We start from the raw sequence: 19,134 nt of genomic DNA, 5'->3' as shown, positions 1-19,134 counted from the left end.
TCAGAAACAACAGAGCAGTGGTATTTAAACTATTATGTGTGACGTGCGGACGGTTGAACAAAGGTTGTAGTGCCACACTATGGCCAGTCGGGGGTTGAGATGCAGAGTTTCTTTCAGTTCATCTGTGACATCTGTGTTTGACGAAGAAATGGATGATTCACACTCACGCTCTTCAGTTTTTTTCTGCTTTATGTGATAGGACAGTAGAGAGAGACAGGTGGCAGCAACTTGAAACTGACTATGGAGGTTTCTGAGCTGGTCTGTTTTTGTAAAGCTTAAGTGCATTTATGGTACCAGATCAGACCTTCACAGGTTCCAGCTTCTCCAGTTTTAAGACTTGCTGTTTTTCCTCTGTTGTTACTGTATGTTTTCTTTCCTCCTGCTCTCTCTCTACAGATGACCGCCCACTCAGAGCCTGATTCTGCTCGAGGTTTCCCTTTAAAAGGGAGTTTTTCCTTGCTGCTCATGGTGGGAATTGTTGGGTCTCTGTAAATAATATTATAAACATGTGATGATGATGAAAAATGCCCTGAGATAACTTCTGTTATGACTTGGCGCTGTATATAAATAAAACTGAATTGAATTGTTTATCATTATAACCTGAATGTCTTGGGGGTTTTGCTGCGGGAGGACAGACAGAACAAGCAGACGGAAGAGGTCACCTTGGGCTCTGAGATCTCGTGACCAGCAATTTGTCTTAGCCACGGCTCCAGGGATGGCTAGGTCGCCACGGTCCACCACTTTGGTCCAGACTGAAGTATTCCAACAATGATTGGATGGATGGCCATGAAATTTGGTACAGACATTTGTGTCCCTCTGAGGGTGAATTTTAATAACTCTGGAGATCGCCTGACTTTTCTTGTAACAGGTCAAACTTTACACTTGTCCAGTGAAAAATCTCAACATCAATGGGATGGATTGGCATACAATTTTGTACAGACGTTCATGGTTCCCAAACGATGCATCTCAATGACTTTGGTGACCTCCTGACTTTTCCTCTTTCCATCATAATTTTAATTTGTCCAGTGCTTTGGTTTATGCCAAACTAAGATGGTGAACCTGGCAAACATTACACCTGCTTAGCATCAGTGTGTTAGCATTGTCATTGTGAGCATGTTAGCATGTTGACCTTAGCGTTTAGCTTAAAGGACTGTGTGCAGCCTCACAGAGCTGCTAGCATGGTATAAAATATATTTGATAGACGAATCGACAATGAAAACTGCCATTTATTGCAATCCAAGTACCATGTGTGGTTACAAAATTAGCTCTTGGAGCTTTAACTGACAAAACATCAACAAGTGGTTAGGATGGAGCATCTTTTAAAGAGGCTGGTTTCATGCCCCTGTCATGGAAAATCCGCACCACCCACAAGGGTATCTTTCTCTTTATGTCTCTGCTCTCTGACCTTGCTGTGGAGGATGAAAACAAAAAGAGAATTTCCTCACAGACGTCAACATCGTATCATAGTGTATGAAAACTAAACTTTGTTTTTGAAAACGTTACACCTCTTTTAGCTCACTTCTGACAAATCTCAGATAGCTGGCCTGCTGGAAAGACTTTTATCTAAAGACAGGAGGTGATAAGTGACACTCAGGATGCTTGTCCCCATAACTGAAGCTAATGTGGAATGTGTTATGTACAGTACACACAGATATATGACTTATCTCCACCTTTGAGAGGGTTAGCTTATCGACACTTCTGTCAAGCTGATTATGTAAAACTAGGCCTGATCTCCTCATTGCCAAATATTAAAGCTGAAAAGCTGATTTTATGTGTTTCTTAGGACATAAGAACATATGGTCTTTAATGTTACCTCAGCCTTTTATAAGGTGTTCCTATATATGGACTCTGAGGGGTGTTTTTGAAGTAACCTGCTTTCATACTGACTAATAGCACAGAAACCCAGCAACTTTCATATAGGAAATGAATCAAAAAGAGTTTGATTACTTGAAAAAAAGCAAGTAATACAGGTGTAATGGCAACTTTATTTGATAATGTACATTTTAAAACAGCAAATGTTTGTGTAGACTGAAAACCTAATGTTAAAAAAAATAGGTCTTTAGACAGGATTTAAAATGGTAAACAGTGAGGGAAAACCTGAGACGTAAACTATTCCACAGCTGGGGGCAACAATGGAAAATGTTTGGTCATCCTTGGATTTTAACTTGGACAGTGAAAAGGAGAGTCTGACTAAAGGATTTAAGGGGCCGGGTGGAAGTCAGAAATATAAACTTACACAGGAGCTAAGTGTTGGCTTTTTTACTCTGCATGCAATCACACTGAATACTTTTGGTGTTTTATCTCACCCTTGGGTATTTGTTTTTTAATCCAAGGACTTTATAGAGACGTTCTAGTTTGCCCACACGTAAGACTAATCTAAACTGGTTTAATTGTACTGTCTCCACACATAGGCCGTGTGTGTACGCATACGACGTTACAGCACAAGAAAGGACACTAACAGTGATCCAAGCTGCTGTAGGTTGGGACTGAAATGACACAGTAATTACACACTTTATTAATCTACCTTTAAATACTACAACATTTCTTTATTTGATCTGGTTAAGTCTATCTAACTTTGAGACCAAGTCCCAGAGTGAAATAAAGAACTACAGCAGTGATATAGTATGATATACTGTATTTATTTTTATATTTCATTTTAAACAAGGCAACAGGCACCACAAAAGATGTCATTACTGTAGTTCAGTACACCCAAGAAACATGGCTGATAGTAATAAGGAGAAAATATAACATCGGCACTTAAATTAAGAAATAAATGAAAATAAAATAGAAATTTAAAAAAATAAAGTGACCATGAGTGTTGCCTTTCCGTGGTTGTCATAAGTTTGCACATTGCCCCCCCTTGTGGCGGATAACGCTCATGACGTGCTTCCGCCGTTGCTCGCTTACGCAAATTCCGGTTGTGCAGCAGCCATTTTGTCTGTTCGGGCAAGTCTACCCTGACGGTTACGAACTGCAGTTCCACCTTAGGAAACAATTTGAAATGTTGTTGTGGCGTTTCTATTTCACGTTATCTACTCTCTGAGCGCCGTATAAAATTTATATCACATTTTTACGAGCCGAAGAGGGTCCTCCTCTTCGAGATACACCCCAGCATTCAGCGCGGAGAACGCGGGTCAGCTGAGACATGTCGTGTGAAGAAAGCTACTTGGCCATCATACGCTATCTGACTGATGAACGGGAGCCATATGCGCCGGGAACGCCCGGCAATACCAAGAGAAAAATACGCAAAGCGGCGACCTGCTACGTCGTGCGGAGCGGGACTTTGTTTTATCAGCGTCGACTGAAGGGCCAGAATGATTTCACGGAGCTGGAGGTGGTGCTGCAGGACGGCCGGAGGAAGGAACTTATCAACGAGGCGCACATTACTGAAGGAGGGGAGCATCTCAACCAGCAGCTCACCTGGGAGTCCATCTCTCAGAAGTACTGGTGGAGAGGTAAGACGCTGAAGCCAAGTCACTGTAGCTACGTGGACACAGTCACTGTTGGGTTATTAACTCAACCTGGGAACCGGTGTAAACACACGCCTGTTTACAATTTACATACGCCACCCGTCACATCGACACACTGTTACTCTGTCTCCATCTAGCGGTTCTTAATTTTTTTTTCTTTTACTTGCACCTTTTTATTCTTTTTTTTTTTTTCATTTGTAATCCCCGAAGTATTGATAATTAATTTCAAGTACGTATAGAGACCAAGACTCTCAATAATAATTAATTAATTTACTAATTATCTGATTGCACGTGAATGCACCACTCAGACTTTTTCTACATTTCTACACATATTTTAGAAAAAATAAGCGCAAAAGAATAAACTGTTGAAGCAAAAATGCTTAACATTCACTGGTTTTAGTCATTCTTACTATTATATGATAGAAAATTTAATATCTTTGGGGTTTTGACTGTTAATCAGACAAAACAGCAGTATCTGGGCAATTATGATGGCAGACTAATGGAGTAATTTAAAATGATTGTGTTGTCACTGTGAGTGATGTGTCCTTTTATTCGACGCCCCTCAGGTATCCTGAAGCACGTCAAAGACCACATCAGGGAGTGCGCTCAGTGCCAGAGCAGGCGGAGTGCTGATGACTCTGGACCTCGGCTGTTTTCCCGGCCGGGGAGACGCAGGGCGGCCGCCAATGCGAATGACGAGGAGGATGAGGAAGAGGAGGAAGAAGAGGGAGACGATAGTTTATTCCTCACTGACCCATCTTGTCAGCTGAGGTCCAAGTTGGCCAAGACGATGGCAAAGCATGAGCTGGTCTTTGTATGTTTCACAGATTTTTCTTTTTATTTCTGTCCTAATAATCACAAATGTGGGTTATTGCTTAACTCTACAATTGAGTCTTTTGCTAATGGAGTCTTTGTTGGTGTGTGTGTGTGTGTGTGTGTGTGTGTGCTCTTTCCAGGTGGACAGCAAGGGTGAGGTGAATCAGTTCCTGCCCAAACACAGCCAAACCATGTTGGACAAACTCAACCAGCAGCGCCTCAGCAATCAGTTCTGCGACATCACCCTGCTGATCGAAGGAGAGGAGTACCGCGCACACAAAGCTGTGCTGGCGGCATGCAGCGAATACTTCAACGAGCTCTTTTTTGAGAAGGGGGCTGCCACCACACACGAGGCCGTGGTCGACCTCTCTGGTGAGACGTTGTTATTCACGTTTCATGTTCATAGTGTTTTGCCCGGCGGCTCAGTTTTAACCTTCATTCTTGTCTCTCCAGGTTTCACCAAAGCCAGCTTCCTCCCGCTGCTAGAGTTTGCGTACACGTCCTTGCTTACGTTTAATTTCTGCATAATGGCAGATATTGCTAACCTGGCCCGGCATTTGCTGATGACGGAGGTGCTGCAGATATGCGAGTCTGTGCACAAGCAGGTGGAGGAACAGAAGCTGACGGTGTATCAGAGAGGGGACGTGCACACTGTGGTGTCGAGCCAACCGGCTGCTCAGGAGGGCTTAAAGGATGAATCTGGTGCTTACATGGTCACCATACAGAGTGACGGCAGGGCGGTGGTCACCCACAGTGGTGTTGCTGTAGCAGGCGAGCAATTAGCTTTTGTTGCGCCTCCTGAAGAGGCCGACATCCAGCAACCGATGACAGTAGTCACTGAAGCCGTAGAGGGAGACAAAGTGCATCATGGAGAGGCAGAACAAAACGAAACGGTGACTCTGATCACTCACAGTGGACAGGCTGAGCCAGGAGAGACCGTCACTCTTATCTCACGCAGTGCAGAGGGAACGGAGGGGGAGACGATGACCGTGGTCACTCACAGTGGACAGGCCGGAGCCAGCAAGTCCCTCGCTGTGGTGTCGGCCTGCCTTGCGATGGAGCAGCCTCAGGTCGCTGAAGCAGGGGCCTTTGTGATAAATGTGGATCCGGACAAAGCGAGCCCCCCAGAGGTCGTCAAACTGGCCGCCTCTGAAGCCACAACGTCGCCTCAGGAGAAGGTAGAATCAGCACCCACACCTCAGAAACGTAAACGAGGGCGTCCAGCTAAGGTGAAGAAGGAGGTGGAGGTAGAGGAGTACGTGCCACTGGAGGAGGACGACCCCTCTGCTGATGAAAGCCACGGAGACAAGCAGGAGATGACGTCTGATGACCCCAACAAAAGACGACTCAGGCAGCGCTCTATTGCTGAGGGCGGTTATGCACGTTTACACATGGGGCTGGAGGATGAAGAGGAGGGGAGGAAAGGTTCAACCTCGCCGCGAGCCGCCACCCCTAAGGTACAGCAGTACATTTGAATGAAGCATTATATATGAATGAATTTTTTTCTGTTCCGTGTTTTGTTAAACTTGTAAAATGGTAGATGTATTACAACATGAATGTGTCTTTAGGTGGGTCCGAGGCCAGGGAAGAGGGGAAGACCCCCAAAGCAGCCAGTGGAGACTCAGGATGAAGCACAGTCTGTGTCTGAATCGGGGGCAGATCCAGTGGCCGGCGCAGTGGAGAGCGTGGCGACAGCAGAGCTGAGCACCGATGAGGCTGCAACAAAGGCAGCAGAGCCAGATACCGGAACCAAGGAGGACCAATCCCCAGCAGAGAGCGCTGTCGACGGAGAGCACACATGCTCCGAGTGCGGCATGTCCTTCCAAAGACGCTACGCTCTCATTATGCACACATTAAAGCACGAGAAAGCTCGTGGATACAAGTGCAGCGTAAGTGCTAGTGTTGGTCAGCACATTGTGTTTAATGTAATGTTATATTGTGAAAATGTTCTGACCCGGGTGTTCATGTGTCCTTGTAGCTGTGTAGTAAAGAGTTCCAGTACGCCGCCTCACTCCGCGCCCACCTGGCCCGACACAAGCAGCAGAGCAGCCAGCGAGCACCCGTCACCAAGCCTTCAGTAGAGCATAGCTCCGAGGGCAAAGTGGACAGCGATCTGGACGAGAAGGCTCTGTCGCCGCACACCAAAAGAGAATTCGTGTGCGACATCTGCGGGAAGACCTTACCGAAGCTCTACTCTCTGCGGATCCACATGCTGAATCACACGGGCGTGCGGCCTCACTCCTGCAAGGTCTGCGGCAAGACGTTCGCCCACAAACACAGCCTGAAGATGCACAGGGCGCTGCACGACGTCACCAAACAGTTCCAGTGCGAATACTGCAAGAAGTCTTTTGTGAGCAAGCGGAGCATGGAGGAGCACACCAGCCTTCATACAGGTCAGTGCAGACTGAGAGGTTCAACCAGATTACACAACAAATACTTCTGTTATTTGGTGTCTTATCCAAAAAAAATCCAAAACAGTATGGTCTGAACAGCAGGGTCCAGTCCTGCAGTATAAAATTGTTTCAGTAGAAATTGTCTACATGTAATTATCCAGCGAAACAGGGACATTGAGCCCCATGCAAGAACACTCTGGTATTGTTGCCCAAGAATAAAAAAATATGATAATAATTTCACACCACAGAGCTTCTCGTCCTGCGGATCAGAATATTCATTTGACACGTTTAAACATTCAGATTCAGGCAAGTGTTGGTGAATGCAAGTTCTCTTAAATCTCTTGCACATACCATTTAAGAACCAATCTGTTCGCCCCCAAATGTGTTGGATGTGTTTTTTGTACGTTGGGTAAATTGACTTTCTGTAAATTCAACCAGATGTTTGTGGCTGTTTTCACCATATACCATGAAATCCTTCAATAGGTGAGTCAAAGTACTTATGCAACACGTGTGGAGCGACTTTCCATCGAGCCTCAGCTTTGAGCAAACACCTGAAGAAGCACCAGCCCAAACCCGACGTCCGTCCGTTCGGCTGTGCTCAGTGAGTAATTGTTCATCTCTCTTTAATGGTTCACATTCCCTGAGACGAGGCGTCCATCGAGGTGACGTTTAAATGTATTTACTCCTTTTTGACCCGCAGCTGTGATAAGAGGTTCTATGAAACAAAAGATCTGCAGCAGCACATGAACAAGCACATGGGCCTGAAGCCTTTCCAGTGCCAGGTGTGTGGGAAGTGCTACAGCTGGAAGAAGGACTGGTACTCCCACGTCAAGTCCCACAGTGTGGCAGAGCCGTTCAAGTAAGTCTAAAGCCACGTTTCCACCAAACACTTTCAGTATTGTACCCTTGAAACCCCTACCTACATGGACCTAAGCCCTAGATGTGCTTTGCGTTTCCACCGCAGACAGAACTTGTGTTAACAAGGTACCCAGGACGTCTCTGTATGGACTCTGCATATTAATCAACTCTTATGTGTCTCCTCAGGTGTAACGTGTGTGGGAAGGAGTTCTTTGAGAAGGCCCTGTTCAGGAGGCACGTGAAGAAAGCCACGCACGGGAAGAAGGGCCGAGTAAAACAGAACCTGGAGAGGGAGTGCGAGCAGTGCGGCCGAAAGTTCACTCAGCTCCGAGAGTACAGACGCCACGTCAACAACCACCAGGGTGAGACTCCCAACATGACGCGAAGACTCTAAATCCTGGTTTGGTCCTGTGTTTGTGGAATTTCATTCTCTCCCCTCCCGTCTCTTCTAGGAGTGAAGCCTTTTGAATGTCTGACCTGTGGCGTTGCCTGGGCCGACGCCCGTTCTCTCAAGCGTCACGTCCGCACGCACACAGGAGAGCGACCGTACGTGTGCCCCATGTGCCAGGAGGCCCACATCGACGCTCGCACTCTACGCAAACACATGGCCAAGTACCACGGGGACAACCTGCCCGGGAAGATCATGCTGGAGAAGGACACCCTCCAGTTCCACAACCAGGGCACACAGGTGGAGCACGCTGTCAGCATCCTGGCGTCCGAGCTGCCGCCTGAGCTCCGGCCTGCCCAGCAGCCGCCCTCAGAGGAGATCGAGACGGTGCTGATCACAGAGGAGACGGTGGAGGCCGTGGAGGCCGTGCAGGCGGTGCAGGCCGTCGAGGCAGTCGAGGCGGCGGGCGACGGCTCGGTGGCGACGCTCTCAGATCAGGGCATCATGCAGGTCGTGAACTACGTCCTGGCCCAGCAGGCCCTCACAGGGGGCAAGCTGGAGGAAGCACCCGAGGTGATTCAGACCATGGAGGTGGAGGTCGCTCACGTGGCCGAGGTCGAGTGACAAGACTCCCACACAGACTGAACACAGCGTTTCTCCCAGTCTGTATAAAATGTAACAGAATGTAAAAAGATGACTTATTTTTTTGAGAATGTAAATACCGAAAGTGAACAATGAGTGGAGTCCAGAACGGTGTGTTGGATGAGTTGTGTGTAAATAACGAGATATACAGTCACAAGAGTCATTGACGAGCTCCAGATCCATGAAGTTTGGCACTCAGGAGAAATAAAGGTAGAAATGAAGACGCGACACTGTGGCTAAATGTATTTCGTCTCGTCACGTCTCCACCTTTCGTTGGTTTTGTTGCAGAATCTGTGAGACTTTACTGTAGCAAACCTCTGGTACTCCAGTCATCACAGCTGTGGGTTCTTTACTCCCCCTAGTGTCGACTTGAAGGATGAGCAAATAAACAATGTCTGCATTTGTTGGTCCTTTCGCTGTCATTGCCACAGTTACATCCTGTCATGTATGTTGAAGGAACATATTCTTTTGCACTCTGAGGTACTTCAGAAGTTGAAATGCCAACTGGTTTAAATCGTCAGCTCGAAGTCAACATTAAAATGACTTGGGAAGGGATGTGATACTGAAATTTGATATTTTGAGTTTCGTAAGCGTCAGCGACGTTCAGTAATCTCTAATAAAATGCAGACCATAACAAAACCTTGTCGACAGTTTGAAACTGTAAAAATACACACTTAAATTGAAATAATTAAGACACAAAGGAGTATTAACATGCAATACAGCAAGTATGGATATTTATTTCAGATTTATATCAAAATACCCTTGGTATGTTGCAACATATTTACAATACAGTGTACAAAAATATGAAAATGCAGATGGTTTCTGCTTTCTAACAATGCTGGCTACTTGAAACAATGTTGAACACGGGCTAGTGTAGGGTGCAGACATACTGCATGCACTCCTTTTGAATGAATACAAACATTGTTCTTAATATTCACATCAGTACGCTTTGTTCCATGATGAAAATCATGCATTTTCTTTAGGGAGACTTTCAAGATAAGAACTATACAAATTTATATACATTTATATCATAGGTTTTGGCCAGTTATCAAATGAAATAAACCTCTACCAAAACATGGTTCATGAATAAAAAATGAAAATACTTGTACTAGGCATCCACTGCAAGAGCAAAAGCCTGCTCTGAGAAGGAGATCGCAACCGCTTATGCACAGCAGTGAAACAACAAGAACAAACAACACGACATCAGTCATAGTATTTTACTGTAAAACACTGGGTCAAGAGCATTAGGCCTATATATGGCTACATCAAATGAATGACCATCTGTCATTGAAACACACATACTTCACAACCTGACACAAAAAACGTGATGCGTTGGTCTCAAAACAGACATTAAAAATTAAAGCAAAATATAGAAGGTACAGCAGAAAAAAAACAAATTGCCCATCAATTGACATAATACTTTTGACAGGAAATGTTTGAAATGTATACAATCAATGCTGACTGCTGCCACAGATGAAAACCAGTGTACTCGACTAACTTGTACAACCATAATGGTGAAAACTCAGAAGTCTATTACAAATAAAAATACACGTTTTGCTATGGCCCATAGCAGAAATATAAGCCCTAATAAGCCCTCTAATGCAAGCTTCGTTTCCAGTCATGCTTTAACATGGGAATGAATCATGAACACTTAAAAACTCAAAGCTATCTTGAAATCCTCAGCATTTCTTAAGTGCTCTCAAGAAATTAGAACATAATAAAATGCACCTTTTGCTCCACACCGTTTATTTCTCCTCTGCGGTAACGACAACCAGAACAATAATGAAAATAAGTGCATTTCTATTTGAGCGTGTGTTGTTGGTTCTCAGCAGTATTTGCACTAATACCAGCTTTTCAAATGAAATGTTCCAACAGCAGGCGTGAAATGAGAAATGGGAACATCGAGGGGGGCGCGGCGGTCGCCTCACTCCCCCTCCTCCTTGATGCGCTGCTGTTTGTTGCGGCGGGAATCCAGGTCGAAGGAGAAGTCGGACCACTCGTCGCGCGGTGGGAAGGAGATGGTCTGGCGCAGGGTGAAGCGCACGGCGTCAATGACGCGCTCGCCTCGAGCCTCGGAGGAGCCCATGCTGACGGTGGAGGCCCCGCTGGTGGTGCGCACTATGTGGGGAGGTGGGGAAAAATCCATGGCCTGACGGTGCTCCATGATGCCCTTCCAGATGATGTGCTGGAACTCAGAGGGGATCTTCAGCCTGGACAGGTCCTAATGGTCATTACACAGGGGAGCGTTAGTATTCGCAGGGGGAGCCACTCTTCTCTCTAACCCATCATATGACTGGTGTTGGATAGGCAAGGGCTCACCTCCATGTTATAGTTCTCAATCTGGTAGATGTTGGTTAGGCCTTGTGCTGTGAAGTAGTCCAAGCAGCCTGCGCAGCCCAGCCGTATAAGGAAGCTATGGGGGGAACAGAGGAGAGGAGGTTCAAACTGAGGTTCATAGACCTGCTTTAGTACTGGTTTTATCAAAGCTTCAGACTAAAGTTAGGGCGGGTTGGTGGCACGTGACGATGATCGAGGCTCATTCTGAGTTCAACGAGTTTTAAAGAGGAAAAATGCACTCGAGGCAGATAATTCAATGCATTTAAAACTAAATGTCAGGTTTTTATAGCGCAATCTAAGACCTGCACGGAGGCTGAATGGATTTAATTCCCGTGTAATTTAGAAACGTGAAGGTAAAAAGTAGAATTAGTACAGTTTTTTACTGTTGCTGTGCAACGTTTCAATCAGATTTTCTTCAGGCACAAAACAGCACTAACAAATTACATATACTATATGTAATGTATACATAACAGATGACAAGCTACACTAAATCATTTCTCTAAATCATTTCATCTTTTCAATTTTAGTTTCTTCTTTTATTTTTAATGTTTTCTTCCTTTTTCCGTTTCAATGACTGATTATGGATCATCATGTTGTTTTCTAAAGGCGCTTTTCAGTTCAGTTACCTGTTCATCATTTAAGATATATATATATATATATATATATATATATATATAAGACATAAATATCGTATATATAATGTTGTGTTTTCTTGTGCCTGAAGCAGATCTGATTGGCTGAAACGTTGTGGATTCTACGTTTTGCCTTGACGTCTCCTGTTTGGTCCAGAAGCTGCTGGAGATGTTTTGGAGTTTTTTTTTCTCTCCAACATTTAAAGGTAAAAACACTCTCAACTTCCCGGGGGGAGGGAAAAGGAGATGGGGCCTTTTACTGCATAATTCAACTTTATTTTAATCTTATTTATATTTTATTGCAATGTCACATTTCTTGGTTTTATGTCTTGTTCAGTTAGACGTGATGTTATTGTTGTTGTTTTTTTAATATAAATGGGAGTGAGGAAAAAGAAAAGGTGTAGATGTGTTCCACTGTGGATTGATGAGGTACCTGGAGATGCTGCTGTCCATTGGGTATGGAGGAGGGGGGGTACAGTGGGAGGAAGGCACCAGGGGTAGCTGTGGCTGCAGTGCGTGTGTGGGGCTCAGTGAACTCATGTCAGCGTTCATGGGGATGTGAGTGCCCATCATGGGAGTCACTGCAGAGACAAAAGGAGCTACTGTGAGCTTTATCTCACTGCTCTGGGATTCGGAGATTACGTAACGTCAACTGAAACACATGTTGGGGGTGGGGGGGTGGAGGAGGGGGGTGGAGGCATGCAGAGGTTACTCTCAACATGACACATAATGCATCATAACAGGTCCTGCGGGAGAGTCTCACAGGGATCACATTCTTTTTAAGGAGGAAGCTTTCTGTCGGGGGAGGTGGGGGGGGTTTCGAGAGGTGTTCGGGTCCCCTCCTGCCTGCCCGGACACGCTGTCTTTATAAGTATACAATAAGCCCAGGAGGGACGGGACGACTGGTGGTGGGGGGGGGGGGGGGGGGGCACGGACTGAGATAGACAGAAAGAGACAAAGGGGGGCACACTTACTGTCAGTCAGGCCTCCAGACATGCTGGACGGGGTGAGTGTGTTACGCTGCTGGGGGTTCATGAGCTGGCTGACGGAGGGCAGCTTGTTGACTTTTCCGTGAGGCGGGGAGCAGGAGCCGTAGGAGGGCTGAGACGGCATCGAAGTCCTGGAGGGGGCGGGAGAGAGGAGGCGACAGGCCGTTACAGTCAGCGTTCAGCAGCACTCAGAGCTAATGACAAAGGCCTGGTCAGTATTGTCCTTTCATGGAAACCATAATGGCTATGTGAAAATTAAACGTAGCATTTTAGAATATTACAGTAGCTAAATAGCACTTTTGGGGGCCCATAGAGAGGGTTTCCCCCTCATACTGACCATGTGTTTCAACAAAAGAAAAGGACAGAGTTCAAGCAACAACAACAAAAAAAGCCATTTATTATGTTCTGACAGACAAAAGTGCAGCAGCCACAAAAATAACAAAACAATCTGTTTCAAACAGACTGGTCACAGAGACAAATGTTCACATCTGCACTTTCCTTCAAGTGAAATGTCTTTTTAATGGAGGAAAGTTCAAAACAAACACGCAAACTGTCCTGCAGTGACTTTATAAAACATGACCAGCACTGGCAAAAAGTTCTCTCAATAACAAAGTCGGAGACAGAGTCCAGCTCTCATGACGACAAAAACACATTCACTTGACAAAAAGCTCTGTGAGTCAAGGAGACGTTTACGTTTGGTTCCTGTCCAATGTTTCACAAACAGACTCCATGCGACAGATAAATGACGCAGGGACGACCTGAACAGAGTGAGGAAGTCATCGCAGTAGGTAACGCAACAAAATGTCCTTTTTAATGGACAAAAATAACGCATGCAAATCAGTCTACAAATTATAATCTACGAATTTCAACGGCCACTCCAGTAGGCAAGGCTAAACAAAGGCTTTGTCCAGCATGTAGGGCTACAGCCTACATGTCTCTGACACTGCTGATGAAGGCTGAGCTCAATGAAGAAGTGATACTCCATGATCTTAAAAAACAGAGCGCTTCAGTGTCACGTCCTCAGTGCAGAATCCCAGGAAAGTCAGAAAAGGGAGGAGATGAGAAGAATCAAAGTTGATAAAAAAAAAGGAGACAGAGAGGAGGTCCGGAGGAGGAGGAGGAGGAGGAGGAGGAATGTGGGGCAGAGTTTCAGGAGGAGCTGCAGCGCCGCCTCTGCTCCCCCGCAGGCTCCACGAGCTGGCTACCAAGGCGGGTTTTTATCAGACTGCAGGGAGGAACCAGAGAGAAGAGAGAGAGAGCAGAAATAAGGGCTCACTGACAGAGAGGCAGAGAGGAGTGACCCCAGAAATAAAAAATAAACAGCGATGAAGAGAGAAGTGCAACAAAGCCTGTGTGACCGACATCTGTAACTTAACACAACATCCATCTCCTACACTGATGACGCTGTCCAGAAGGTGGCACTCTACAAACACAGATCGCAGCATCTCAGTGCGGGTGTGTGTGTGTACACTGAAGTCATTTGCACAGTGGAGGAAAAGAGAGAGAAAAAAAAGGCCTGAAACATTTTCTGTGGACAGAACCTTTTATTTCAAAGGCAGAGAGAGTAAGAGAGTAACAAGCTATGAGGACTTTAAGATTATACAAAGAAAAACATGCAGCATTACTAAATAAAGAAGGGCAAATGTACCAACTCTCTTCTAATATTCAGATTAAATAAAAAAATAATTTAGAATCCACTAAAACCTGAACTGCATCTAGACTTTTTAAAATGCTCATTAATCGCTTTTACCAATATTTTATGGCCTGATAGCAACAGGTTGTCAGCAACAAACAAAAGCAAAGTTAAAACCAGCAGATCTCACTGTGAAGCCGCCTGCCAGTCTCTTAATGGGAAACTATAACATAAGCAATAATTATCATCAGAGGGCTGTCAAACTATCATTTACACCCTCTTCTCCACAGCGTGGATGGGCGTGGACGAGGAGAAGTGTGTGTGTGAGTGTGTGAGAACGTGTGCGTCTGAGACAGTTTTAATTACGAATAGATGAGGCTGCGGCACGGATTGTGCTGGGCGCTGTTGTGCAAACCCTGGCAAGGCACCCAAAGGCGTTTACCACGAAGTCTTTGGAAAGCTTCTCCTTAACAAAAGCATAGCCAGGTACATTTGTCACGATTCATCAGCTTTGGCTCACGTCCCATGAGAGCGCAGAAGAGGGAAAAAAAACAACTAAAAAACAGCTCTACTTGATACACGGCTCACCCTCCGAGTTGCCAGGGTTGAGCAAGTTCTAGTTCAACTCCGGGCTGCTGGGAAAACACTGAATAACGCCCATTTATAGAGCAATTATTATCAGCTTTTACTCGATAGCTGCGATGCTTTAGTGGCGGCAATAAATAGAATCAAGGAATCTCATGCAAAGCTTTTATCAGCGCGATCTGCTTTTCCAGAAACAAGTCAGTCATGTTAAGTCAGTTAAATCACTGCAGTCTATTCGAAAGCAAAACTTCTTTCATCTAAGTTCTGTCCAAGAAAACAAGCCATCAGTCAGACAGAGACAGGTAGGAATCGGAGGGTGAACCTTGCAGGTAAAGCAGGCCTGTCTTTCATAATGAGCCTTTATTGTGGATCTGAACAGGTACTCACTGTTTCTGAAGGAGGTTCTGCTGCTGCTGCCTGTATGACTCTATAGTGTGCTGCGGCAGGAACTGCATGAGCTCCAGAGACTCTTTGATTTTGACCAATATCTCATAAATTTCACGGCCTTTGATCTGTCAGAACAAAACAAAAAAGTGGTCAGTAAGCAGCTGAGACGCACTCAGAACGATGTTTTCAAGCAGTTCCCTCAAACAGCAAAGTGACGCTTACAGGCAAACAAAAAACCTCCTCGTCTGTAGATCTTCTCTTCTTGATGGTGGACATCTGTATGCCGTGGGACACCTGGCGGAAGGCTGAAAAGAAGAGAGGAAAGTGTGAGTTAGAACAGGCCGTGTGTTGAGCAGTTAGCTTAAGCCAGAGCAGGAGGGGAAACAAGCGAAAGAGGAAGAAGGTGGCAGAGAGTTTGGCAGCATGCAGCGGTTGAGGGTCAAGTGAGACCAAAGCTCGTCAGCCCACCACCAGCCCCAGCCCTACTTACGGCGCTTCGTACCGTCATTGCCCTTTGTGGCGTCCGTTACGTGCTGCTTGCGGATGCTGTCCTCGTCCGCCTTCCTGTCTCGGCCCGGGCAGGCGCAGATCCTGGCCTCGAAGCACCGGCGGCCTAATACCTGACCACTGGGAGGAGACAGGGACACACACACACACAGCGGGGTCAGACACAATCCGGCGCTGAACTGGAGGCCCCTACAGGCAAACACTGAGGATGAGGATGATAGTGGCTCTTACTCTCTGGTTTCTAGAGTGACGATGATGAGAATGGGACGTCTGTTCATTCCGCCCACGCAGCTCGAGTTGCACATGAAGTTGTACAAAATTGTGGTGAATTCTGTCCCCACCTGAGGAAGGAGGACGATACAGACGGTCAGCGACACAAACAGTTTGTTTCAGTTTTAGCTTTCACTTTAGATTGAACGATTTCGGATACAAGGACACGCATCTTTCCTTTCATTCCTCCACACTGCTTTTACTGTGATACTTGACTACTAGAAACCTGCGTATACATGGCCAAGAAACCAGGTTTCTCCTGCAAAGAAAGAACTCTTTCTCTCAGGTTACTGCAGAAAGACCAAGCCAAGAGTTTTTTGGGTAATTTTATTTTATTTTTTTACTTTTTTTGGTCTTTTCTTTCAACACATATATTTAACATATCCAAAGACTTATGATTTCAGCCAAGGAACAACCCAATTCCTTTATTTTCCAAGCCAGATTTTGCTGACAAAACTCACAAAAAAGACCTTAAAGGAGTGGACTGTCTTTTAAAGTCAAGCTGCATAATGGACGGCAATTTAATATTTAGCCTACCTAAAATCCCAAAACGTGAAACAAAGTGTAAAACAGATTCATCACCTTCATCTTTTACTGTTATTGTATCAGGGACCTTCCTGATGGAAAGTTATTGGCTAAAAGGGTGAACCTCTATCCGTAACCCCAAGTGAAGCTGCCTCCTAAAGAAGAGTTAAAGCTCTAAAGGAGACACTTCTGATCAGCTAATGCAGCGTTAATTAAATATAAAGACCTACAGAAGCCGCGTGGGTTTAAATTGGCAGAAAAATCAAACACACAGGACTATTTCCTCCTGAGGCCTGCAGTGAGGTGGGGTAGTGTTCATACTGAGGGGCTCCTTTAGAGCTTTAGGGGACAGCAGTTGCTGCGTGTCAGGACTGAGGGGCCGGACATGAGAGACCAGGCTCTTAAGAGTCAGGCTGAGGTGTCGCTGACGGGGCATTCAGCGGGCCTCGCTCCACGACGACAGACAGGCAGCTCACCTGGGGAGGTTCGTAGGGAACTAATACGCTCTGTCTTCCAGTGATGGTGTCCTCCAGATACTGGGCGTGGTTGTTTCCCTCCACGCGGATCAGATGGCTCGGAGGAGCTATCTGACCTGGAAGCAACACGACTCGTGTCATTAAACATCCACAGCAAACACGGTAGATCAAAGGAAAATCGAAATGTAAATCAAAAGAACTGACCGTCGTTGAACTCGCGGCTCAGCTCGTGGTTCGGGCAGCGTTTCACCACTTCGGTCACGTGTTCGGCTTTCTTGTAAACAGGCATGGCCCTGATGACAGCACCCTGGGGTGGGGTGGTCAGGACTTTGATCTGGATGGGACATGTCTTGGCAATTTGGCAGTACAACTTCTTGAGTTCTGTTGAGTACTGGAAAGGAGAAAACAAAAGACAAAAAGATTACATAAAACTGTTAAAATTAAATTGATTAACATTCACAACCAAACTGTTTTGAGGCTTAAAAAACTGTCTGCCTAAATTTTAAAGGCACAGATCTCCGTAACACCTGTTGCCTGGACTGTGGACTTCTGGTTTCCCCTGAAGCAAAAAGGGGTTAAAGACAACACTGTGATTATGACCTACTTAAATAAACACACACACAAGTTTTGGTGCTACGAGTGTGTATTGGGCAACCTCAAAGATGTCTCAAGGAGAGCCTCTGGGACTTCCGAGGAGCGCCATAAAATGGACCCCTCCAGCAGCAATTAAACTGGGCCTGGCTTTCATCTTCAAGGGAGGAGTGCTCTGCTAAAGCATCTGATGGCCACTCATCACACAGAGCAGGGCTTCTGAGGAGGCTGGCTGACACTGCACTAAGGTTGGGCGCAGCTTTCCTCGTGGGGTTGGATGAAAATGACTCCGAGTACAGGAATGACAGGAGATCCATCTGCTGCTGGTGCCAAAATGTGATGGTTTGCTACCACAAACTGGCTCACTTTCAAGTTTGTAAGCCAGGAGTCATGAATAATGGATGCACCTTGATCCCCGGCACTGTTAGAATTGATAACCAGTAAGTCATCAGAAAGGCTGAATTGTTACTAATAGGCAAAACCCAACTGTGTAAACAAACCATTCAAATCACTGCTGTGTAAGCACAGCTTTAAATCCTCTATGTGTAGGAGACACAGGGTGGGGATGGGAGGGGGAAATTTTCCTGTCAGGTTCATTTCTGAGTGAAGAAAAGCGAACATTGTGAAAAACCGCTCGGGGCCGTGTTGGAGAACAATGCAACATAAAATTCCACCTTTATTAAGTGCGGCTCCACAGAAGAGGAGCTCATCCCAGTGACTTTTAAATATTACACAAGCTTGGCACGGACACTTTCTCCCTCTGCTCCCCAGGCACAACCTTTCCTTTCATCAGGACAAACCCAAAAACAGCGCCTCTCTTTTATCCAGACGCGCTCGCCCACTGCACACGTTACTGCTTTCACCCAGAGATGGGACCCACTAATAAAGGCGAGTTAATAATAACCCAAATCCTCAGCTACGCTTTCCTTTCCTCAAGTGACCTCATTATAAACCGAACATGCACATTATGAACTGACACAGCACTACAAGGCGCTGCTGATACTCACTGCTAGAAAGTTAAGATAACATCAAAACGTTAAAGCGGGCAGAAAGGTTATAGAAATAAAATCTGTGTCAAGTGTTTTGACTTGACTTAACATGCTGACTCATGGGAACAATTCAAGCTCTGGGACACAACGACTGAACTGGCTCTTCCTTAAAATCAAAGCAGCTTTCCAAAACGTCTTCTTCCTAAAAAAAAAAAAAAAGAAGCCTAAGACAAATGGTTGCAGTTGTCCCCTCGCTCCTAACCTGATACTCCCCGTACGCCTCTGTCAGTCAGCTAAATGAAGCAGAGAGACGAGGGGGGAAAGAGCAAAAGAGAAAGAGAGATGAAGCTGTGTAAAGGGTCAGTACGTAGTTGTTTTGAATAATTACAGGGTGCTGGTTTTGTGTAGCTGAAGGCAGAAAAAAAACAGCACAACTCAGAGCGCTAAGATTTAATCAAAGTTAAAGGCAGAGAACCAAAGTTTGTTTAGATCATATCCTACTGTCTCAAACCTCCACACACACACACACACACACACACACAGCAGAGAACCATCCCAGCCCCGGAGCTACAAACTTTAAGCACACAACTATGTGCTGCCGGTGTTGTGTTTGCTCGGCAGCGAGAGCGGGAGCTTGCTCCTGATT

The 19,134-nt window shown here is 45.6% G+C and overlaps 2 protein-coding genes across 7 annotated transcripts in view; one reads left to right on the top strand and one right to left on the bottom strand.

Annotated features, from left to right (window-relative positions):
• Nucleotides 1-2,963: 2,963 nt before the first annotated feature.
• Nucleotides 2,964-8,967, top strand: zbtb11 (zinc finger and BTB domain containing 11). The gene is made up of 11 exons (XM_070908856.1): nucleotides 2,964-3,455; nucleotides 4,037-4,284; nucleotides 4,427-4,658; nucleotides 4,740-5,039; nucleotides 5,091-5,743; nucleotides 5,855-6,175; nucleotides 6,265-6,679; nucleotides 7,163-7,280; nucleotides 7,380-7,538; nucleotides 7,724-7,899; nucleotides 7,990-8,967. The coding sequence occupies exons 1-11, from the start codon at nucleotides 3,146-3,148 to the stop codon at nucleotides 8,547-8,549; spliced, it is 3,492 nt and encodes a 1,163-aa protein (XP_070764957.1). The 5' UTR covers nucleotides 2,964-3,145; the 3' UTR covers nucleotides 8,550-8,967.
• Nucleotides 8,968-9,271: 304 nt separating this feature from the next.
• tp63 (tumor protein p63) overlaps nucleotides 9,272-19,134 on the bottom strand; it is a 31,285-nt gene continuing 21,422 nt past the window's right edge. For 2 of the 6 annotated variants that reach the window (XM_070909519.1, XM_070909523.1), the window contains 10 exons: nucleotides 17,113-17,299; nucleotides 16,909-17,024; nucleotides 15,869-15,978; nucleotides 15,621-15,757; nucleotides 15,353-15,435; nucleotides 15,131-15,255; nucleotides 12,511-12,656; nucleotides 11,970-12,117; nucleotides 10,887-10,980; nucleotides 9,272-10,788 (listed from right to left, as the gene is read on the bottom strand). In XM_070909519.1, coding sequence (XP_070765620.1) covers nucleotides 10,492-10,788; nucleotides 10,887-10,980; nucleotides 11,970-12,117; nucleotides 12,511-12,656; nucleotides 15,131-15,255; nucleotides 15,353-15,435; nucleotides 15,621-15,757; nucleotides 15,869-15,978; nucleotides 16,909-17,024; nucleotides 17,113-17,299 — 1,443 coding nt within the window. In that variant the 3' untranslated portion in view covers nucleotides 9,272-10,491. Of the gene's footprint in view, nucleotides 10,789-10,886; nucleotides 10,981-11,969; nucleotides 12,139-12,492; nucleotides 12,657-15,130; nucleotides 15,256-15,352; nucleotides 15,436-15,620; nucleotides 15,758-15,868; nucleotides 15,979-16,908; nucleotides 17,025-17,112; nucleotides 17,300-19,134 lie in introns of all 6 variants that reach the window. The other 4 variants (XM_070909520.1, XM_070909524.1, XM_070909521.1 and 1 more) reach the window with 3 other exon arrangements.

The sequence above is a fragment of the Enoplosus armatus genome, chromosome 7 (genome assembly GCF_043641665.1).
Source record: "Enoplosus armatus isolate fEnoArm2 chromosome 7, fEnoArm2.hap1, whole genome shotgun sequence".
Taxonomy (NCBI): Eukaryota; Metazoa; Chordata; class Actinopteri; order Centrarchiformes; family Enoplosidae; genus Enoplosus; species Enoplosus armatus.
This window is presented reverse-complemented; position numbering and strand designations above follow the sequence as displayed.